This window comes from Apis cerana, linkage group LG7 (genome assembly GCF_029169275.1).
Source record: "Apis cerana isolate GH-2021 linkage group LG7, AcerK_1.0, whole genome shotgun sequence".
Classification (NCBI taxonomy): domain Eukaryota; kingdom Metazoa; phylum Arthropoda; class Insecta; order Hymenoptera; family Apidae; genus Apis; species Apis cerana.
The window spans coordinates 12,640,153-12,661,126 of NC_083858.1; the positions used below are offsets into that span (position 1 = coordinate 12,640,153).

Below are 20,974 nucleotides of genomic sequence, written 5' to 3' on the forward strand. Positions count from 1 at the left end.
GGAGTAAGTTCCGTTACGAAAGAGGATAAAGCGCGGTCTGATAAAAAAAAAAAAAAAATAGAAGGGTAATTCCTTTTTTCCGGGGATTTTAATCCCCTCGTGTATCGCGTTTTTAAAAAAGATACGCAAATGAAACGGAGAAATTACACGTACGCGGAGCGATTAAATATTTAAAAGCGTGATAAAAATATGCGTTGCAATTTTGCATTTTACAACATTCTCGCGGGAAAGGATAATAGCAGGGGCCGCGTTCCATTAAGATGAAAAGTAACAATGATAATATCGTAGTGGTCGTTAAAGGGGGGAAAATTTGGAAAATTCTCGTCGAGAGAAATTCGTATCGATAAATTATCGAGAACGTGGAAGCATCGAGGAGACGCGAGACTCGCTGGATTAATAAGAATATCTTGGTCTCTTCTGTTTATTTTCGGCCAACGGATTGAATTAGACGCGACGAAACAACATTGAAACCTTATCGGAGATTTTTCCTCCTCCTCTTTCTCCTCTTCTTTTTATTGCGCGAGAAAATTGGCTCACGTAAGGCCTTGGCCCAATGACGAAGTGAAACTTTATTTGTTTAAATCTTGCGGATGGATTTTGGCCAAACTCGATTTATACGTGTATTTAACATATTGTTTCGAGATGTAAAAATTTATTTTGTTCCTCGTTTCTCTCTGACAAAAATTTGAATTTTAAAAAACGCCAACTCGAATAATATTAATTCAAACGAGAGGGGGCACAGTTGCAACGAACAACGAATTCTTATTGTAATAATAAACATGGATATCCGGTCAGGAAGAGAAATTACGAATTTTGGCAGGGTTAATTTCGAGCAGTTATAATTCGTATAACAATTCGAAAGGGATTACGCATCGCCGCACAGACGTGGTTATTAATTACTTTATAATCGAATACGGAAAAGATATAACATAATTGAATAAAAAAATATCTTCTTTCGATTTTATTCCAATCCTATTTCCGCGACGAAAATAAGAAAAATATCTGGGGGAAGAGAACTCGAAAACGACAAAGAACGAATTACTAGCATTCGATTCCGATTTAAATGCAATTGTAATTTCTGGTATATTTCAAAAAAAGAATTAATAAAAATACACGTATTCGTGAACGTATAATTGAATATAATATCCGTTGCCATTATAAACTTTGTGGCGACACGTTTTATTCGTTCAATTTCTAATTAACAATCTCGGCCCACGTGACGCGCTTATATTGAAACACGTCGAATTAATAACACTCGTGTACCAAGAACCCGATTAAATTTTCCATTTCGATTCCTCCGAAAATTTCCCAAAATGTATAATAACGCGACAACGAGCTTTGTTACATTTTATTTACAACGTTTCCCCAATTTTAATGCGTAATTACGTTTCCTGTCGCACGGTCGATTATTTTCGTTTTTTCCTCCCCGAGCGAATCGTCGACAACAAGATCTCGATTACGAAATAATTAGAAGGCTGCTCTTATTTCCCCCGCGCGTGTCCTTCCCTATTTTTACGTATGTAACGAGACTTTGATTACGAGATAATTACATTATTAACAGTTTATCGTTGCACGAGATCACGTATTCGAAGTTTAATTTTTGGATAACAAAAAGTGCACAAGAGAAAAAGAAAAAAGAGGGAATGAACGAAATGCACGGGTATAATAAAGTCAAGAAAAATTAAAAATTTGCATTTCTTTAAAGTTCTCAAACGATAGAAAAAACCGTGTTCAAAATTGATTCCGTGAAATCATCTTCGATCCAACCACGTTCGATAAAACACCGAAAAATTTGAAAGTTGCGCGCCGTTTCTTTCTGCTCGAAACGATAAATCCGTTCGAAAATTGTGCGCGAAATTTCTGCGGAAAGTTTTCGAAAATATCATCTTGAACGCTCCAAAAGAAAGGAAAATTTAACTTTGGATCGAAGGAATAACGACAAAAGGAGGAGAAAGGAGAGGAAGAAAAAAAGAGAGGATAAAGTATTTCTCTTGCATGAACTTTTCAACTTTGCCATTCCGTGCCTCGTAATTCTTAACTGTGTAACCTCTGACGAACTTTCCATCCATTCGAGAACCTTTTGAACTCGTCTGGCTTTCGCAACAACGTTTTCGAAGCGGAACCGTCTAAAATGGAACAAACACGTCTTCCCCTTTGTTGAATATTTCATCGCTTCGATCGGGCGAAATACGCGCGAAATATTTTTATCCATCGCGACAAAACAATGCAACTCTTACAAATATTTCCACGCCGTTATATTTTTCGTTTCTACTTACGATTATAAAAATGGTTAAAGAATAATGATACACAACGCATTTAATTACAAGATTAATCGATTCACCCAACGATATGTAACGTTGCTGTGCGTGGAAGCAAACACGTCCGTTCCGCTCCGTGTCCGGGAGACGACTTCGTTAAATCGATATTTCGAATATCAATGACAAACCGATGTTGTCATTTCCACGGCTCGCGCGGCTGAGTTTCAAAACAATCGTGGCTGTTCCACGCTCGTAACGTTATTTATTATTATAATTAATCGACAGCAAATAAATAAAGCGATACATCCTATATATATTTTATAACCGTTATAACAATTTGATGCTACGAATATGCAGAATATAATAAAAGTATATTTCATTAATGATCATCAATTATGATTAAATTTGCCAGAAACGTGATAAATAAAATGTAAATATTTCGTAGGTGATACGTTTATATTAATTTTACTTCTCTCGAAACTATATCTTCAAGTATAAAATTATAAAGATATTTCTATTTCTTCTCGCGCCTAATATCACGACAATTGAAATCAAACTCTCCGAAGAAAAGTAATTATCATACTGAAAACATTTCAACAATTGGAATCACAGCGATGAAAATTCACGATGGTGCGTTCGATAAGTGGAAAGGATAAAAATTGAAGAGAGGGGAGGAGGAGGAGGAGGAGGCGATTAAGTAAGACGTGCGTGTATTCGCATCGCATTACCATATATTCCAGATTACGCGAGCATACGCTTTCAAGGAGGAGGAAATTCTATGCATAGCTCGTGTCCCATCGACGCGTGCCTCCTCCGTGTACAGATCTCCGAATACCGTGAAAACGTTTCACGGTGTGCGCTGTCGATATCTCACGTCTCGAGCGTGAATTATTTAACGTTCCACTATTGTCCATCCTCGATACCGTTCGTTTCTGCGCATGTGTCTGCCTGGAGAGAGGATAAATAATCTGGCGAGTAAATGAAATAAAATTCTGCGATCCCTCGTTGAAAGAGGGAATGGAAAAGGCGAGGATAAGTTTAAAGGGGAGTTCGATTTTAATGTTTAAGATAATTTTCAAGTTTTTTTAGTTAAAGTTTCGGGGGTACGTTCGTTGGGAAATTTTTATTTTGAAATTTTATTTCTCTCTCTTTCTCTCTGATCTATCAAATTTTATTAAGCGATAGTTTGGGTTTTGGTATGTTTTATTTACGCGAAATTGGAAAATACTTTATTGAAAAATATTTTTTCTATCGAAAAAAAAAAAATTGTTCTTCTTTGTCAACAATTTCGCGGTTTTATGGATATAATATAGGCAGGTTTATTTTCTCTCTCTGTTTAAACGAATAGAATTTTCGATAAACATTTTTCGATACTTTGTTGTATTTTCCGAAAGCGGATAAACGAGAGAAAATAAAATAATATTTATCGCGTCAAATATTATTTCGCTTCCATTTTTGGAATTATTTCATTAATAAAAAAAAAAAGGAAAAAAAGAAAACCAAAAAACAACTTTGAAATTTTTATTGTTGACATTAAAACGCGAGCTATCATAAAGAAAAGATAACGCGACGAGCCATTTATTTCAAAAATTGAAGAGTGAATTCCCGCTTCCCGTATCGAGTTTCCCAATTTTTTTCGATAACCCGATATAAAATTTTTCTTCCTGCGAAACTTTCGAATAATTAAACACATTTTTTCCGCATGCGATAAATAATATTAAACCACGAAATACCCCCAAACCGTAAAAACATTTTTCGCCGCCAAGAGCAATATTGTTCCCCGAGAATACCCATAAAAGTGTAAAAGTGTAAGTTATGAAGGGAGGGGGAAGGTTTAAACTCGTACACTCGAAGGGAAGGATTTCGAACAGAGGAGGAGGAGAGGGGAAAAAAGGAGGTCGAAACGGAAATGAGAACACGAGGCATAAATTTGACGCAAGGGATGGAGTTTCGCGACAAAATTTCTCGGTCTCTAAAATTTTATGGTGGCTGGTTCTCGGTTCTGTTTGTTATCGCTGGGCGGAACGCTCACGCTGTGACGTTTTCCAAGTGAAATATCGAAACAACCACTGGAAACATGATTTATACGTTCTCGTACAAATTGAATATATTCCTCGTCATTGAGTCGAAGGATTTAATTTGTATCTATTATACCGATAAAAATTTTCATGATTCATTCAAATCGTAAAATATTACGCGGAACTCGAAGGGAATCAAAAACTAAATACAAAGAAGTGAAGGACTCGTTTTGATTCAGGCCGCGTATCCAATACACTCTGACGCTTTCTCAAGTTTCCCTCGTTCGATGTAAACATCCTCAAATCCTCCCTTTTAATATATCATCGTATACACAGACAGATTTCCCTCTCTTTCGAATCGATCGCAAATTTTTCGTGAGGTTTAGAAATTAGAGAGATGCTTTTTCTTTTTAAGGCTCGTATACGTGATAATTGAATCCGAATATACGCGCCAAGTTACAACACCCTGACTAATCGCCACGTCTGCCATTTGTCGGATCGCGTACGAACTTGTACTACTGCGCCCGATCCGATAGGGACTCGTGTCACTTCGACCGACCAGATATTAGTCTTCACCATTTGTCTGGCCAATTGATCTCGATCAGTACATCTCAAACTATCCGTGTCATACGCATCACTCGAGTAACGATAGTAATATCGCTCGCTTCGATTCAATTTCTAATAAAATCTATAATATCGCTCGATGCAAAAATGCTTGATCAACACTTGAAAACTTTTTTAATTAGACAATTGGACGTGGTTCAATAATAATTTTTCTCGAAAAAATTTTGGAAAAGAGAAAAGAATGGAAGAAGAAGCGCACGTATGCACACACGCGTATATTTCTTCAACAACAAAATGGCAGAATGGTACACGTGTAACTTCTCTGAACTAATCGGGAACAAGTTTGCAACTAGTTGCAAATTTCTATACGGTCATCGGGTCAAGCAAAATAGCGGAGTATAATTTTCAGACTATATTCCCTTTGTAAAGTTTGTTTCGTTCGTGTCGAAAACCTCTTGCTTTCGCCCTCGTTGCTTTTCATCGGAAAATCTTTGTGTTATAAACGAAACATCAACCCTGATTTTGAAAATATTATTATAATATTATGTTCATAATTTTACAATTATGTATCTCGTTTTAATTTTATAATTAGAGGACCATTTCATTCGATGATTCTGTAATAATTATTGCAAAGATATTAAACAGAGAAATTAAACAAAGCTCGAATCAATATTGAATGCGATTGATTGTAATTAATATCGAAAAGAGTTCAAACATCGAATATCAACTCGATGATTGATCGATGTTTCCTCCAAATTCGATCAACAACAACAAAAATAGCGATCCAAATTACATTCTCTAGTAATAATAATAATAATAATAATAAATACATCGAGATAAATTTATTGTTATTCAACAAATTTGCATATTGATATACACGCGACATTTCAAGCGTTTAAGAGTCGATCGAAACGGAGAATCATCGAGCGATAAGATGGAAAACATTCGCATAGGTGGAGCCAATTCGTAAAAGCAATTTCTTGCATTTTCCAATCCCCGGTTCGAAGCTAACAAGATCCCATTCTCCCCCGAATTCGATCTCCTCCCGCGATTGCAACAACCCCCGGCTGTAAACAACCTTTTCGAACAAAAGGGAGGAAAGGTTTAATTCGAAACTGACCGCGCGTGGATCGTGGCAGCCCTCCTTTTACAGACACGATTCCAACTTGTCCGACTGATTCTGATTGAATATCGAGTTGCCAGCTCGATGAAAAAAACTGATTGAAATCGAGAGAGGGACCCAACCCTTCGCGAATTACTCTTTCGATTTGTCTTCATCGTAGCCTTTGACCTTTTTTTCTTTTTTCGATATTCTTTCGGTGGATAGAATTTCTTTTTTACTTTTCCTTTTTTAATGTACCATATTCGCATTTGCATTCTATTAATAGAGCACTCGAGTATATTTTTTAATCGCGTAATCAAATGGGGTTAAGGATTCTTGGAAAATGCCAAGTTTGCTCTTCCGAGTTTCGTCGACAGATCTCTCTTCTTTTGAGTGTGAAATATTATAATTAAGGTAGATAGAAAATTTATTTTATAAGATTCATAAAAGGAGACTGATAAAATTGATTCAGTAGGAGAAATAAGCTTCGTAATATTTGTAATTAAGGTAGATATTTGAATCTCTTTCTTTAAATCTGAAATGAAAAATTGAATTACAACAACGCGATGAAAGGCAGCCACGTTTTTCGTTCCGCCCCTCTGATCTTTGATAAAAATTCTGGATAAACGAGAAAGGAGTTACATCTTCTTTCTCTCGATCCGAACTCATTTATCTCCTTTATATATCGTCCACGAGAGTCAAATCCTTTGTCCTGGTACGAAAACCTCAAGTTCACGACGTGTAGCTTTATCGACATGCACACGATCTTCACAACGAAATTTCCTTCCTCTCAAGGTGCGTTATTTCCAATTCCTCCCTCTTTTTTTCCCTCGCTTCTCCCTTTCCTCTTCTTTCTTTCCCCTTCTCCTTTCTTTCCCTCCCTGCCTGCCTCTTTGTTCGTCTGCCTCAAAGGATGACACGGTTTTTGCGAAAAAGTAGAAAAAAACGAGCAAAACCGCGAAAAGGTGCGAATCTGGTTTAGCTTGTTAACAACAGATGGGGTCGTCGACGAAAACCGTTTTAACAAACGAATATAGGTAATTTCGATCGAGCTTAGAATTTAATTAAAATCTCGCCACTGATTGACTGGAGAGGAATAATCAACGCTCGAACGGATAATTTTCTATCGATTCTTTCCATGAAATATATATAAATACGTTTGATTATCGTTTTTTTTTAATTTAACGAAGAAATTAACGTTCCTTTTCTTTAAGTAACGCGATTTTTCTTTGTGCTTGCCAAACGATTCCGAGAGGACAGAAAAATATTTTCTTAATTTGTTCGGGTATATAATTAGATTACAAATATTTGCGAAGCTTTGAAGAATTTTTGCCTTAAAGAAATCTATTCGTCCGGAAATACGAAAGAGATAATAGTTCAGAGAAAGATGAAATATTTAACGTAATTGCAATAATTCTCAGAAATCGAAGGATTTCGATAATGTTTGAAAAAACAAAAATCGATTCGAGCAATAATTTTATTTCTATCGTTCCATCGATGGAGAAAATTTAATTTATTGTTCAAAATGAATACGAATCAACTATAATAATTTTAACAAGTAATTATTCAAAGTAACTTTACTCGAAATTTTTAATTACAGTGCCTAATTCTGGAATATCGATTTTCTAACATGGAGAACAATCAAGAAGAATTTTACCAACCTCTTGTTGAGTTTATATATATAAAGATACTTTTATATTTTGTATATTTTGTCATAGAACATTGGGAACCAATAATGGAGCAAGTTAATTTATCGTCGAAAATATAATAACAATCGCAAATAATGTCGAGGATTATACGAAAAGAGGATGAATTGTAATAAACGTTTGAATAACTTTATTATTATTTTTAAATGATTACTTTTTCTTACCGATCGAAAAAATGACAGAAGTGGGATAAACGTTGCAAGGGATATTTCTAAAATTCCTGGACAAATCAAGCTGGATAAAAGACCGCAATAATCGCTTCTCTAATTCAATTTACTCTTTATACGGATCACGGAACGTGTTTCGCGGTCTGAACCCGTTCCACGATTAAACCGGTGTTAGGCGGCAGGGAATTTCGAGCGAACGTTAGTTATTCCCGCGATAAAGCAACTGCCAGAATCCAATAGCGCGAATTGGGGAAATGAAAGCAAGCCTGCTTGTAATTTCCCCCTTTAGCGTATCTTGCACGAGGCAAGTCGTAACAAGTTCGCCGATTTTTCAACATTTTTCCGTTCTGAATCAAAATTCGTTCGTTTCTTTCTCCCAACGTGTTGTATTACGGATCGATACTCAAAATCCTGCGATTATCATTCGTCACAGCATCCCTTTAATAATAACGATAATTTAAAAATTGGAATAATCTTTTTCTTTTCGCTCGAGATATCGTCAACCAGAAACAGGATAAGAATTCGCCAAGGAATCTATATAATTTACATACAGAAGGGGAGGGAAATTAATAATAACGACAATTTAAAAATTGGAATAATCTTTTTCTTTTCGCTCGAGATATCGTCAAACGCAATATCTAACGAGATAATCAACCAGAAACAGGATAAGATCGAAGAATTCGTCGAGGAATCTATATAATCTACATACAGAAGGGGAGGGAAATTAATAATAACGACAATTTAAAAATTGGAATAATCTTTTTCTTTTCGCTCGAGATATCGTCAATCAGAAACAGGATAAGATCGAAGAATTCGTCGAGGAATCTATATAATGTATATACAGGAGGGGAGGGAAGCTTAATTGGCAGCTCGTTGGGGGGAAGAAAAATAGGCGGTATCGGGAGCACACGTAAACAGAGAAACGTTCCATTAACCTACCGGTTCTCCTCTCCCTCCGCCAAGATATTCCAGGTATTCCATTCTCGAAATACCTCTGAATTCTACTACGCCCGGCGTTATCCACCCCTTAACCATCCCGACCGGGTTGCTAAAGTACACGGATAAATCTTCCCCTTTCATAGCGAAGGCTTGGAGCAAAATCGAAACGAACATCTGATTCGATAAAATCGTTCGTTGTTTTCGATTCTTAATTTTAATTTTTCTCTACTTGGTGCTTCCTCGTTCGAAGATTTTAAAAAAGAATTCTAATATGCGATGCGAGAAGAAAGATGAAAGAACGAAAAGTATGGAGAGGGGGGTTAGTTAAGGTGTTACAATATTTAAATTCACTTTTATACACGTGAACGTTCGTTCTATCGATTTATCGACCAATTTATAAATAAACAAATTTACAACGCCAATCTTTTCGTTTCTTCTTCCTTTTTTTTGATCGAATTTTCCATACTTCTCTCTTTTTTCAGGCTTAATCCATCGTGAGTTTAGAAAATAGAATAGAGTAAACTTGGAAAATAAATTTCATTCGCAACTTGGAAAAACGAAATTTCTCTTCCCTACTATAATATTCTCTCGTCTGTTTCGCGATTCCATTCGTCAATTCACATCACATAATAGATCTAACGAAATATATTTCCGCCAGATCGTTCTTCGCCCCGTTTTCCAACCCCGTAAAACCATTCCACGTGTACCGATAAGTGAACGAATAAAGGGTGGCATCCTGAAGAATTCTCGAAACAGGATGAATTCTCGCGCGTGTAAAATTCTTGTATAAAATTTTTATCGGGAAAGGAAGAAATTTACGAAGAAGTTTGTCATCGGAAAGAAAAAGCTGTTAGGTTGTTCCAGCTATTAATTGTGGGTGAGCCAAGTTAACAAGGTTAATTAACGTCTGGGGGAAGGTTGTTTAATCAAGCTGGAAACTGTAATCGGATAACGTGTGTTCACTCTCTCAATCGGGTCCCCCTTAGAAATATTCGTGTAACAAGTTACACGCCATATTGCCAGTTCACCTAACTTCTATTAATCCTATCCCATAATTAAGATAATCTCTAACTTGGGGGAATTAAGCGTGAAAAATAAAAAAGAAATAGTCGAGTATTTCGAACCAAGTTAAACGATTATTTTATTTGAATAATCGAAGAACGATTTATTATAGTAATTATTTATTTTTGTCGATTCGTGTAACCTCGATGAATTATTCGAGTAACTTCAACCGTTAAATTTTCACTGTCCAGAGTCGGGGATTAACTGGTTGAAAAAAATAACCAGTTAAAAATTTCGAATAAAGTTTCATACTTGGAGTAATTATTCATTAAAATAACATTCGTTCGTAGCTATAGCTACGCGCATAGTTGCTCTGCTTTTCGATACAACACTGTTTTGCATTTATTTCGCGATTATTATCTCAAACTTGATAAATTAAACGAATAATTAGGAAAGAAATAAACGATCGCATTACACCGCAAATCTGTTAAAATCCTTTGCACTCAAAAATCTCACAGTGAGTGATTTAAATTTCCTAAAAACAATACTGCTTTTTATTATAATCTGTTCTTTCGTTGAAAATGTATACAACATTGGATTTAATTGATATGGAATAAAAAATATAAAAATAAGAATAAAATAGAAAAAAGAATACTTGGATAAATGTATAAAATTATTTTATTTCTAGATCGATCTCTAATTATTCAAATAACCCGTCCTCGACGATGACGCAAAGTTTGGTCCAGCTTGAAATCGATCAGAGGCTACATCTTCCCCTCCCACAAGTCCGTTTATAAATTCCATGCATATCGTACTCGATTATTCCGAATAGACTTATACACTCCCTGCCACGGATCCTGCTTGACCGATCACTCGACCGCCTCACAATAAAGACCGGTTCACAGAGATGTGTGGAACCGCAGGAATTTCGCAGAGAAGTGCACGCTTGTGATTCGCCTTCTCGACACGCGAGAAAAGGAAAATACGAGTCGAGTTCGAACTTGATATTCCCTGATACTCTTAATCGAGATCGTTCGAGTGAGCTGGACCGGTTGGATCCTGAAGAATTTTGAATCGAAACTCATTCTTCGAAGAGTCGAGAAGAGTCCAAGAGTCGGAGAGGTAAAATCGAAGAAAAGGGATCGAGGAAGAAAAAGAAGAAGAAGAAGAAGAACTGTTGAGAATATTGTATAAAATTCTTTTTTCTTTCTCGATAAAGAATTAATCGAGGAATGGAAGAATACAATTGGATTAAATTTTCATCGCGGTTGAAAATTAAAAGTACAGTTGAAGGGGATAAAAAAAAGAGGAGGGGGGAGAGAATTTTTTTTTCGCCTTTAATTAAATTTCAAGCAACCATTGTAATATTCAACGTTGCGCCTAGATACTGCGAAATTGGTTTTTATAAAAATTGAACCGAGCAATTCCGGTTATCATTAACCTGTTTTCGAAACTTTCTTCTTTTCCTTTTTTTCTTTTTTCTACGATACATGCATATTGATACGTTCAGGGGAAATAAACGCGCGAACGGTTTATGCAAACGAGGCGAAGGCGAAAAGTCGGAGAGTTTGGCGAGACACTCGTTGCGGTTAATTCGTTCCAATCGTGGCAACGAGGTGGAAGCAAATATTTGAATTCCGTGGCTTGGAATAGCGAGAAAGGACGAGGAGAGGAGGAAGAAGAAGGAAAAAAGGAAAAAGCGAATTAAAGTCGCTATAAACAGTGTTTCGATCGAAGAGGGTAAATTTACTTAAATCCCTCCTTTCGATCCGTTTATCCCGAAAATTATTATTATTATTCGCGTCACGTAAACAATTTCCTACAAAGTTCCCTTTCCTTTTTTCGTCTCCACTTTCCGTCTCATCGAACGTTGTCCCTTTCAAAATTTTTCAAGTCGAAAGATGATCGAACGAAATATAAGACCGTTCGTATTTTTACCTGTTGTAAATGATAAAATCGCTCGCGAATATAATCGAATACGATCAATTATCGTCGCGAAAAGATAAAAGCAATTATAGCAATTTATATTAGATACACGATGAAAATTCCCTGATCGAGATTCGTAATATACATAGGCGCAACGGAATTTGCATTTATCATAGTCCCGATCGATCGAAATTCAATACCGTCGATTAAGTTGGCCAAACCCAATCGAATTAATCGCCGCTGCGCACCATCGAGCCGGTATCGAGCATTGCTAATCCATGTACCACTTAATTATTGCGCAACGTGTGCGCCCGAACGTGTCGTAAGAACGGCCGTGAATCAAATTGTTCGCCAACTGTTGCAGAATAAAATATATAAATCCTCTTTCGAGTAATTCCTCTTTCTCCTTTCGTTCGATAATTGTTTCATTTTAATTTGGAGGCAGCTTGAAAAAAGCTTAAACAACAAAAGGGGAGCTGTTACTTTATTCGACAATCGCATCTCTTGTTCCACCGCGGAAAAAGAGAAAGAAGAAACAAAGCAGATCTTATCGAAGCGTCGGTCTGTAAAAAAGCTCCTTCAAAAACCTACTCTCCCGCGTACGTCTATTTCTTTCCTCCCCTGTGTGTATGCGATTCGTGTTTCCGGTCGACGAGAGGAAAAAAGGGAGGGAAAAAGCAGAGAGAGAGAGAGAGAGAGGAATGGAAAAGTTGACTTGGTCTCGTCCTGTTACGTTTGTCGAAATGATTTTTAAATACTTTGGAACAATTTTAAGGACGACATTTTTATCTGAAATCGACGAATCAATCGGAGATTTGCTACAACCGTGTCATGTTTCTTCGGTGTCTCTGTTCGCTAGATTTGCATCGATATTGACATTCCTGACGGAAGGGAATCTCTGAGACGATGCAAAATGATGATGGTATCACGGGAGACAAATATTTAAAGTTGTCGACAAATATGCCGAATGATGGAAAGTTGAATCAATCCGGATAAGGAAGATGGATGTTTGATGCCATAAGTGTTCGCATTTGCCAGAGGAATGATAAAGCGCTATCCCATTTCATCAGTAATCCACGTAGAAACGACGAGAAAGAAGGGGAGAAACGTTAAGCTAATTCCAATTGTTCCCAACTTCGAGCTCGATTCTCGAGAACAAATAAAATTGAATAAAATTGTAAGATGGAGCAATTAAAATTTACATATTTATCAAATAACGCGAATAATCGCGTAAACTTTGATTCAATCTCGATTGAAAACAATAGGAGATCCTGCAGGCAATTCTGGGGGATATTACTGGCGCAACCAGCTTGTTCCACGCTATTAGAATATTATATTATACAACAAGTTACAATACACTTCAAGTTCTACCGTATATTCGTGTCCGTACATTTCGGCAACTTTGTCTCTCACAACTCACAACGAAATTCTCCTTCCCCAGAATAACCACAAATGATCTCCAAGATCTCGTTCCCATCTCGAAGTATCGCCGTTTGTTCGAAAACTCGCTTATTCCCTAACTTTTTCACGCGTTTAAAATCTCAACTCCTCCTTTCTCTCCATTCCTTTTAAACAGCACCCTTTTTTTTTATTGCCTTTTCCAGGTAAGAAAGAATTTCTTACCTCTCGAAAGGGAAGCTTTGACTCGCTAAAATATTTCTCTCGTAACTTTTTACTACGTTACGCAATTTTACGTAACATTCTGCGACATTCTGCGATATTCAATGTATATTCAGGAAGATATCGAAGAAACTCACGGTCCGACACATTATTCCTCGCAGTTTGTACCACAATGTACGATATTAATTCGAGAATATCCAGGTTTTGGAATATATTTTAGGATCGAATAGGGCGAGTTTGAAGAGTTGACTTTTTTAAAATTGTTCAGTTCACATATCGCGATTCATGTCTCGTATATTTATCCGTGAATTGGCTGTTTCGATTCCGTTTCATCCGTTTGAACAGCACAGTGGTTCGAGTGATAGATAACAAAATTATTTTTTTCCGATTTTCACGGAGATTTAATTTTTGGAAAGGAATATTATAATGCTTTTTATTATAATTTATTAATTCGCTAGAAATATATATACGTTGCATGACATTGCATTTAATTAACATAGAATAAAAAATATACAAATGTTTGGAAAGCGCTTCGAATTTGACATAAACTAAATCTTGAGAATTGGAAATGGTATTTAAAGAAACCATGTTGAGGAAAAAAGAAATATTTGCTACACCAAAATATCTGCATGAATTACCCAATGATTTAATAAAATAACGATAAAACTGAAAATTATAAAATGAAAAAAGCAAGATATACTGCGTTGGAACAGTGAAAGGAATAAAAAAAATTGTCAAGTGAATAATGGAATATCATTTGTTCATTCTCCAAAATATAATAAATAAACAACCATAGAAATGCGTGTATTATAAAATAGCTTAAAAAATTAATTCATAAATATTAATGGCTGATTTAAAAAGTCCGCCAGCTATATATATATCACGGGCGGCAATAAACGTTAAAATTTCAATACAGTTTTGCAAAGTTTATCGTTTAACTTTAATCTACAAAAACATAAAAAACTTTCCCAACTATTTCGTTATAATCTGTGAAAAAATAAATTTAAAATTGTATAATCGTCACATCACAAAAAGTTAATTTTGTCCAGTTTAATTGCTCGTACCACCGTGCTTGTATCCATGATAACACAATTTATTCTCTCCCTTATTAAATATACTCTGCGTTTTCAATCATTTCCCTAATAAAGATATACAAAGACGTATCACTTTCCGAATAAGAGCTCGTATTCACCCACTTATACCTATACACGTTCGATCAGAGAGTAGAGAGACTATTCTCGAGGCATCGTGGAGGGGAGGAGAGCAATAAGAGCACGAAACATATCTAAGAAATTCACCTGTTCGAGCCAATTATTGCCCCGATTCACGGACCACGAGAAGTTCGGTGTAACACGAGCAGAGGAGAATATCATTTTCCAGTGGCACGGAAGAAGCGAGTTGCTGCCCTTTGTTCCGTGGAGAGGGATACTCGTTTACAAGGGGAACGAGAATTATTCACGTGAACCGTCCCCCGCTGCGAAACAAACTCGAAACAATCTCGTCGCGAGATCTTGAGTCGTTGCGATTCCGTGCATGCAGCTGGGATTTCCGGGAAAGGGACGCGTCCGTTTTCAGACGAAATTCCAAGCACGGTGAGAATTCCAAGAGGAATGCTCCTCCATTTTGGAGAACGCTTCTCGCGAGAACGATTATTGATAAATTTTTTCAGAGCAAGTTGGAACAGAATTTGATCCGAGATGGCGTTCAATGTATTCCAAAGGATATATTTCGTTCGATGTTGACGATGTGATAAATTTGTTTGCTCGTGTATGTACACGTTTCGTATGAGAAATGGTCAGAGAAAGAAAGAACAGGAGAATTAGTTTCATTACTCTTCGTTTTAAAAAAAAAGTGGCAGGGAGGAAACTATATACTACTCGTTAATTAAATTTTTATCATAGTTTCTTGAAAATTAATCAAGTTTCCAAGTGAAAAGTTGTACTTGCCTGACAGGTATAATAACCGAAGAAAAATTGCATCGTGTTTCTCGAGCGTGGATTGTTTGAATTATCGCTTCCTGTAAATTGAGACAAAGTCAGGGAATCTAATCAACGATTCTTTCTCGAACTGACGAGAATTATGTTTTAAAATAAGAATGTGAAATAAGTATTTTAGGAAGATCGTTTCTTTTCCAAATCTCTAACTTTTCCATTAATTAAATTACTTTCTTTCTTCGACATCGCGTCCAATGGTTTAAAATCGACTTGATGTCCAATCTTTAATTTTTCTGAAACAAAATATTTACCACGTATAACCTAACCTATCTATTCATGAGATCGAATACATATTTTTTTACCAACATCGTCATCAATTCTAAGAACAAAGGACACTCGTATTCTCAAATTCTTCCCTCCAAAAATTTCTTTCTTTACATCTATTTAAAACTCGCAAAATTTCATTCTAAAGAAACGAAAAATAACAATTTATAATTACATATTTATTTATCTAAGCTGCAGATTAATCCAAGATAGTCGAGATGTTGGAACGAAATTAGGGATTCGTCTGGCAACGAAACGAAATTTCGTTCCATCCATTTCGCCGTTCCGTTCGCCGTAGAAATTGCGGGGTTCGATACGTTTTCGCGTACATTAAACGGGGTAAGGAGCGAAGCAAATGAATTCGAGGGAAGCGAGAAAGCGTGGCCCGCTTTCAACAGCTTCGACGTTTCGACGAACAATGAAAATTCCGCGTGACTGGTGTGTCTGCATGCCGTGACTCGAATGCAACACCGTAACGATCCTTTTTCCTGGCTTGAAGCTGCGGTTTTCCAGAGACGCTTTTCGAGACAAACGGGGAGATCCGTTTGTTCTTCTTCTATTCGGCCGACGCGGCCTTCTCGGCTCGTGAAAAGGTGAAGTGAAAATAACAAGTGGTTGGACGTTGCTCTTGTTTATTTTCACGATGAATATTTGAAGGATGAAAGTAATAAGGGTTGTTTTCTGAAGAAAACAGGGAGCTCTTCTTTTTTTTAGATAAAATTTTCGTAATTAGGGATTAAAAGAATTTAGAATTTAGAATTTAAATTATGATTCTCAAGTTAAAAAAACCGTGTCGATGTAGCGCACTCTTACATAATATTGAATTGAAAAAAAAGGAAAGAAGTTGAAAATTAGAGAAGGAGAGGATTACGAATTACAAATTGCATAAGCACGAAAAATAAAGAGAACTAATCCCAACTCGAGATTCTTTCAAAATATTTATCCAATCGCTGCATCAAGTAGTATCTTCTCTTATATAAAATATAAGAAACTGATTTTAGCACAGGGATAAATTTATTAATTTCTTTTTCCTTCCCAAATGTAGACATTTTCTTCGTACAGCAAAGGTTTATTTGGATATTTTCTTAATTGTCTCCTTCCTCCTTCTCTCAACGCACCGTCTTCGTTCGAACGGAATATCGCGTGGTTGGATGAAATTAAAAGACGAAATGTTGTACGATTTTTTAATCCTTAAAGAATCTCTCTCTCTCTCTCTTCTGTTTTCGAATGTTGAAAACAGAGTAGAAATTACATAGGGAGCGTTGTTTGTATCAATTACGATTTCGTTCACGGTTGCTCGGCATCAAGGTGATTATCATAGAGCGACAAACGAATTGTTTCGTCGTAGCCAGACCGTCGTTTGACGCGCAATTTCGTGGGGAGAAGGAGCAATCCAGGTTTCCGTTTGTCATACTTAAGCGCGCTTAATGCGGTTCCTCTCGATGAAACTGCGAAGCAAGAACGATGATAATGTTGGAACAACGGCACGGTTAATCTCGTAATTAACTATCTCACCGAAATCGTGACGGTCCTTCGTTTTCCTCTCGGAAATCGGGGGATTATTCGAAAAGAGACTGAATTGTTTCTACTTTTACGAACAAAAATACAGTTTAGTTATTTCTTACGGTTCGTTCTGTATTCCAGATTACGTTCGAGTAATTAATTCTTTCGTTCAGTGAACATTAATCGATCGATCATCGTTGGAATAAATCGGTAATCGCGATTGACTTCTTCATAATTTTAAATCGTTCAACGATTTATGGAAGAATGAATTTTGTTCGTCGTTTTTATTTTATTATAACAAAACTATTGCCATTTTCGCCTTCTGAGATTATTTTCAAACGTTCTAAAAATACACAAATTATAATGTGTTTGAAATGCGAGTATTAAAAGCAAATTGTGCTAAAAATAAACGAGTGATCAAAAATTTAATTATCCCATCATTGAACAACTTTTGATTTCTTTCTTATTCATTAATAAATAATTATTGATTATTCGGTAATCGCGATTGATAATTGAATTTTCCTCAACTTTTCAGGGAAATCGTTATTCAAAAAATCCATTTTGCAAGCTCCGCGTTTAAAATCGTCTCCCCCGTTATTTTAATAATTAATAATCCGAACCATCCTCCGTTCATTCATTTTTCTAAACTAACAAACATCGACATTTATTACACTCTCATCCCCGTTTTTTAATAAAACGCTCGTCCTCGTTAAACTGATTTTAAACGTGACGTGAATTAATAAATTAAGGCAACACGGGACGCGTTCCAATAATAGAATCGATCCTGGCCGAGTATTATATTAATTCAAGATATTAATACGGTAATTAGCCTTGATATACAATATTATCATAAATGTATTCCTTTATCGTTGTATGGAGACTGGAATTTCCACATCTCTTCGTATAGAATTCGAAACAGAACGATACTGTCATCTTGTAAAATCTTACCTGACGGACAGAATTAAAATAGAATTGAAATTGTTGCGTTTATTAATTCGTCGCGAATTCAACGGAATCCGCGATGTTCGATTATATTACACGATAATTCTTTCACCGGTTATTATTGGTGTTTCGTATCATCGCCGTAATTAGTCAATTTAATAATTTCCATCGTTTTATCGTTCGATGAAAATTTAATAACACGAGTTACGAGTTTATTCGAGACAATTAATATTAAGCATCGACCAGGAAAATCCATGCGAAATGCGAGTTTCTTCGTTTATTATCATGTATAACACGTATACATTTTTAACCGAAATAACATTAAAACTTTAAACTTGTTACAATTCTGATGATAATATAACGATTCTCGTCCTTTTCGTTTGTTTCGATACAACTTTCTGAGATATTAAAACAGATTGATTTTCAAAATCAATCGAATGGAAACTCGTTAAAATTAGGAAAATTTTGAATCGCTAAAACTTTAAACATATTTGAATGAATCGTTAGAAACGTGGAATCACTTCTTAAAATGCTTTTTCGTTTACCTCGATACGACTTCCAAAATATCGTCGTGTAAAGAAAATTCATTTTCAATCATAAACTCTATTAAAATTAGAAAAATTTCGAACACTATTATCGATAACTATTTACATTTCGACTATTTATATTATGATTCTAAATACTTTTTCGATACGACTTCCGGTTCCCAAAATATCGTCGAGTAAAAAAAAGATAAATTTTCTATCATAAACTAAATTAAAATTAGGAAAATTTCGAACACGATGATTATTTATATTTCGACATGATTTTAAATAGTTTTTGATACGATTCCCAAAATATCGTCGTGTAAAGAAAATTCATTTTCAATCATAAACTCTATTAAAATTAGAAAAATTTCAAACACTATCATCGATAACTATTTACATTTCGACTATTTATATTATGATTCTAAATACTTTTTCGATACGACTTCCGGTTCTCAAAATATCGTCGACTAAAGAAAAGATTAATTTTCAATCATAAACTCTATTAAAATTAGGAAAATTTCGAACAAGATGATTATTTATATTTCGACACGATTCTAAATACTTTTTCGTTTACCTGGATACGATTTCCGGTTCCCAAAATATCGTCGAGTAAAGAAAAGATTAATTTTCAATCACGAACTCGATTAAACTCTAGATTAAAATTAGGAAAATTTCGAATATATAACTTGGAACACAACGATTTCTTGTCAACGAGTGAACGATGGTTAGAAGCGCGGAACTTTGTCCTTCAAAATGCTTTCTCGTTTACTTCGATACCACTTCCTTATTCGAATCTCTCGCTTACACCTCGTTTCACTTATCCCAAACTCGAGACAAGTGACAGACGCGATTCCTGGAGAAGCATACCAACTCGTTCAACTCGGTCGGAAAAGATGCGGATCGCGAGTCCATACGTAAACTCGGCCTCACTCGAATCCTTACATCTGCCAAAACAAAAATAACTTCAATATTCTTCTCGAAATTTTGCCAAAAGTCTCGATAATTCCCATTTCTCCCAATCCAATCAACTCTACAACTCTACCCGTGTATTTGAACGCGTCATCATTGCTCCTTGCGCATCAAAAACTTCCCCTTCTTCTTCTCTCTTTCCAGGATCCCGAGCATGATGCGATGATGAGGGGTCGCGAGAGGGCAAGGGATGTCCGCCCGGACGAGATCGCGCCGGGGCTGAGGGTGTCTCCAGCCTCGTGAACAAAAGCGGGCGCAAAACCTCGAGAGCCCGTTGCGAAAAGCCTTTGGCGAAAGAACGAGAGGAAAACGAGAAGGAGAACGAAAAAGAAAGAAAAATGTGCGGATTCCTGTACGCCCTCGTGTTACTTCTGTCTGTGGTCGACTGCCTGCAGACCAGCGGCGTCACGAGAGGGGGCAGCGGTATCCAAATAGGGACCAGCGATCGCAGCGCGTTCGGAAAGGCTACGGGATACGGGGGGCGTGGCCACTCGGGCGTGAAACTCGGCGAGGCGAGATTTCCCAATTCAACCAGGCAGAGACCGTACACCACCCCCTCCTCGACCACCACGTTCACCTACCCGCCACCGTCCACCGACAAGAACGGGTACAACAGCACCTTGAAGGTGAGTGGTGATATTTTATCGATGGACGTTAAACCGAGCTGTTACCTTGGATCTCGATAGTTGGGACGGAAATTTGGGGGACTGGGAATCGGAGTGGATTTTTATAGTTATGCTTATCTTTCTATCGCGAAGAAAAAACTCGAATATTTAAAGATGCGTTGCTTAATGATCGAGTTATAATCGCAGAATGTACCTTGAGAGATTGGATTCTTCTGAAGGGAGTCCTTATTGATGGAAAACTATATAATTCTCGCAATTTTACAGGAGTTATAAATGCAAGCGTTCAATTCACGATGGTTCAAAAGTGTTTGGATGAAATTCCAATTCGATTCCATCTCGAACCCCGCTCGATTATTCACCTTCCTCGCTTTATAAATACGAAGTGCGTTTTCGATTTCCCTTTATTTCTAATTAATTAATTCCGCGCGTTTTTAATCTGGCAAATCGACACGAGGAACGATAAAATTAGATGACCCCGTTCCATCCTACGTTTCTGCACGTCCTTCCCTCTCCGATAATTTTCCTCTGCGAATAGTTGCAGTAATCAGGACAACATTCCACGGTTATAGAATATCCGAATATCCGAGGACTGAAAGCTATTCTTCCTTCCCTTTCTTTCTTTTTTTTCTTCCTTTCTTTCTCCTCGCTCGCCTGTCTCCAAACGACTTTAGTCCCTTTTCGAAACGATAAAAAATTCAACGTTTCCACGAAAGACGGATTTCCCTCCGAATATGGCGGATTTCTCTCCTCCTCCTCCTCCGTTTTCCCAAGAAAATCGATTTCACTTCTATATATAAATACGTTGGAATCGGATGATCTTGTTTATAAAGAAAAAATGCCGCGTTTA

The 20,974-nt window shown here is 36.5% G+C and overlaps 1 protein-coding gene across 5 annotated transcripts in view; it reads left to right on the forward strand.

Annotated features, from left to right (window-relative positions):
* LOC107999443 (glutamate receptor ionotropic, NMDA 2B) overlaps positions 1-20,974 on the forward strand; it is a 221,164-nt gene that overhangs the window by 79,908 nt on the left and 120,282 nt on the right. For all 5 annotated transcript variants that reach the window (XM_062077317.1, XM_017059290.3, XM_062077319.1 and 2 more), the window contains exon 2: positions 19,646-20,127. In XM_062077317.1, coding sequence (XP_061933301.1) covers positions 19,840-20,127 — 288 coding nt within the window. In that variant the 5' untranslated portion in view covers positions 19,646-19,839. The remainder of the gene's footprint in view (positions 1-19,645; positions 20,128-20,974) is intronic.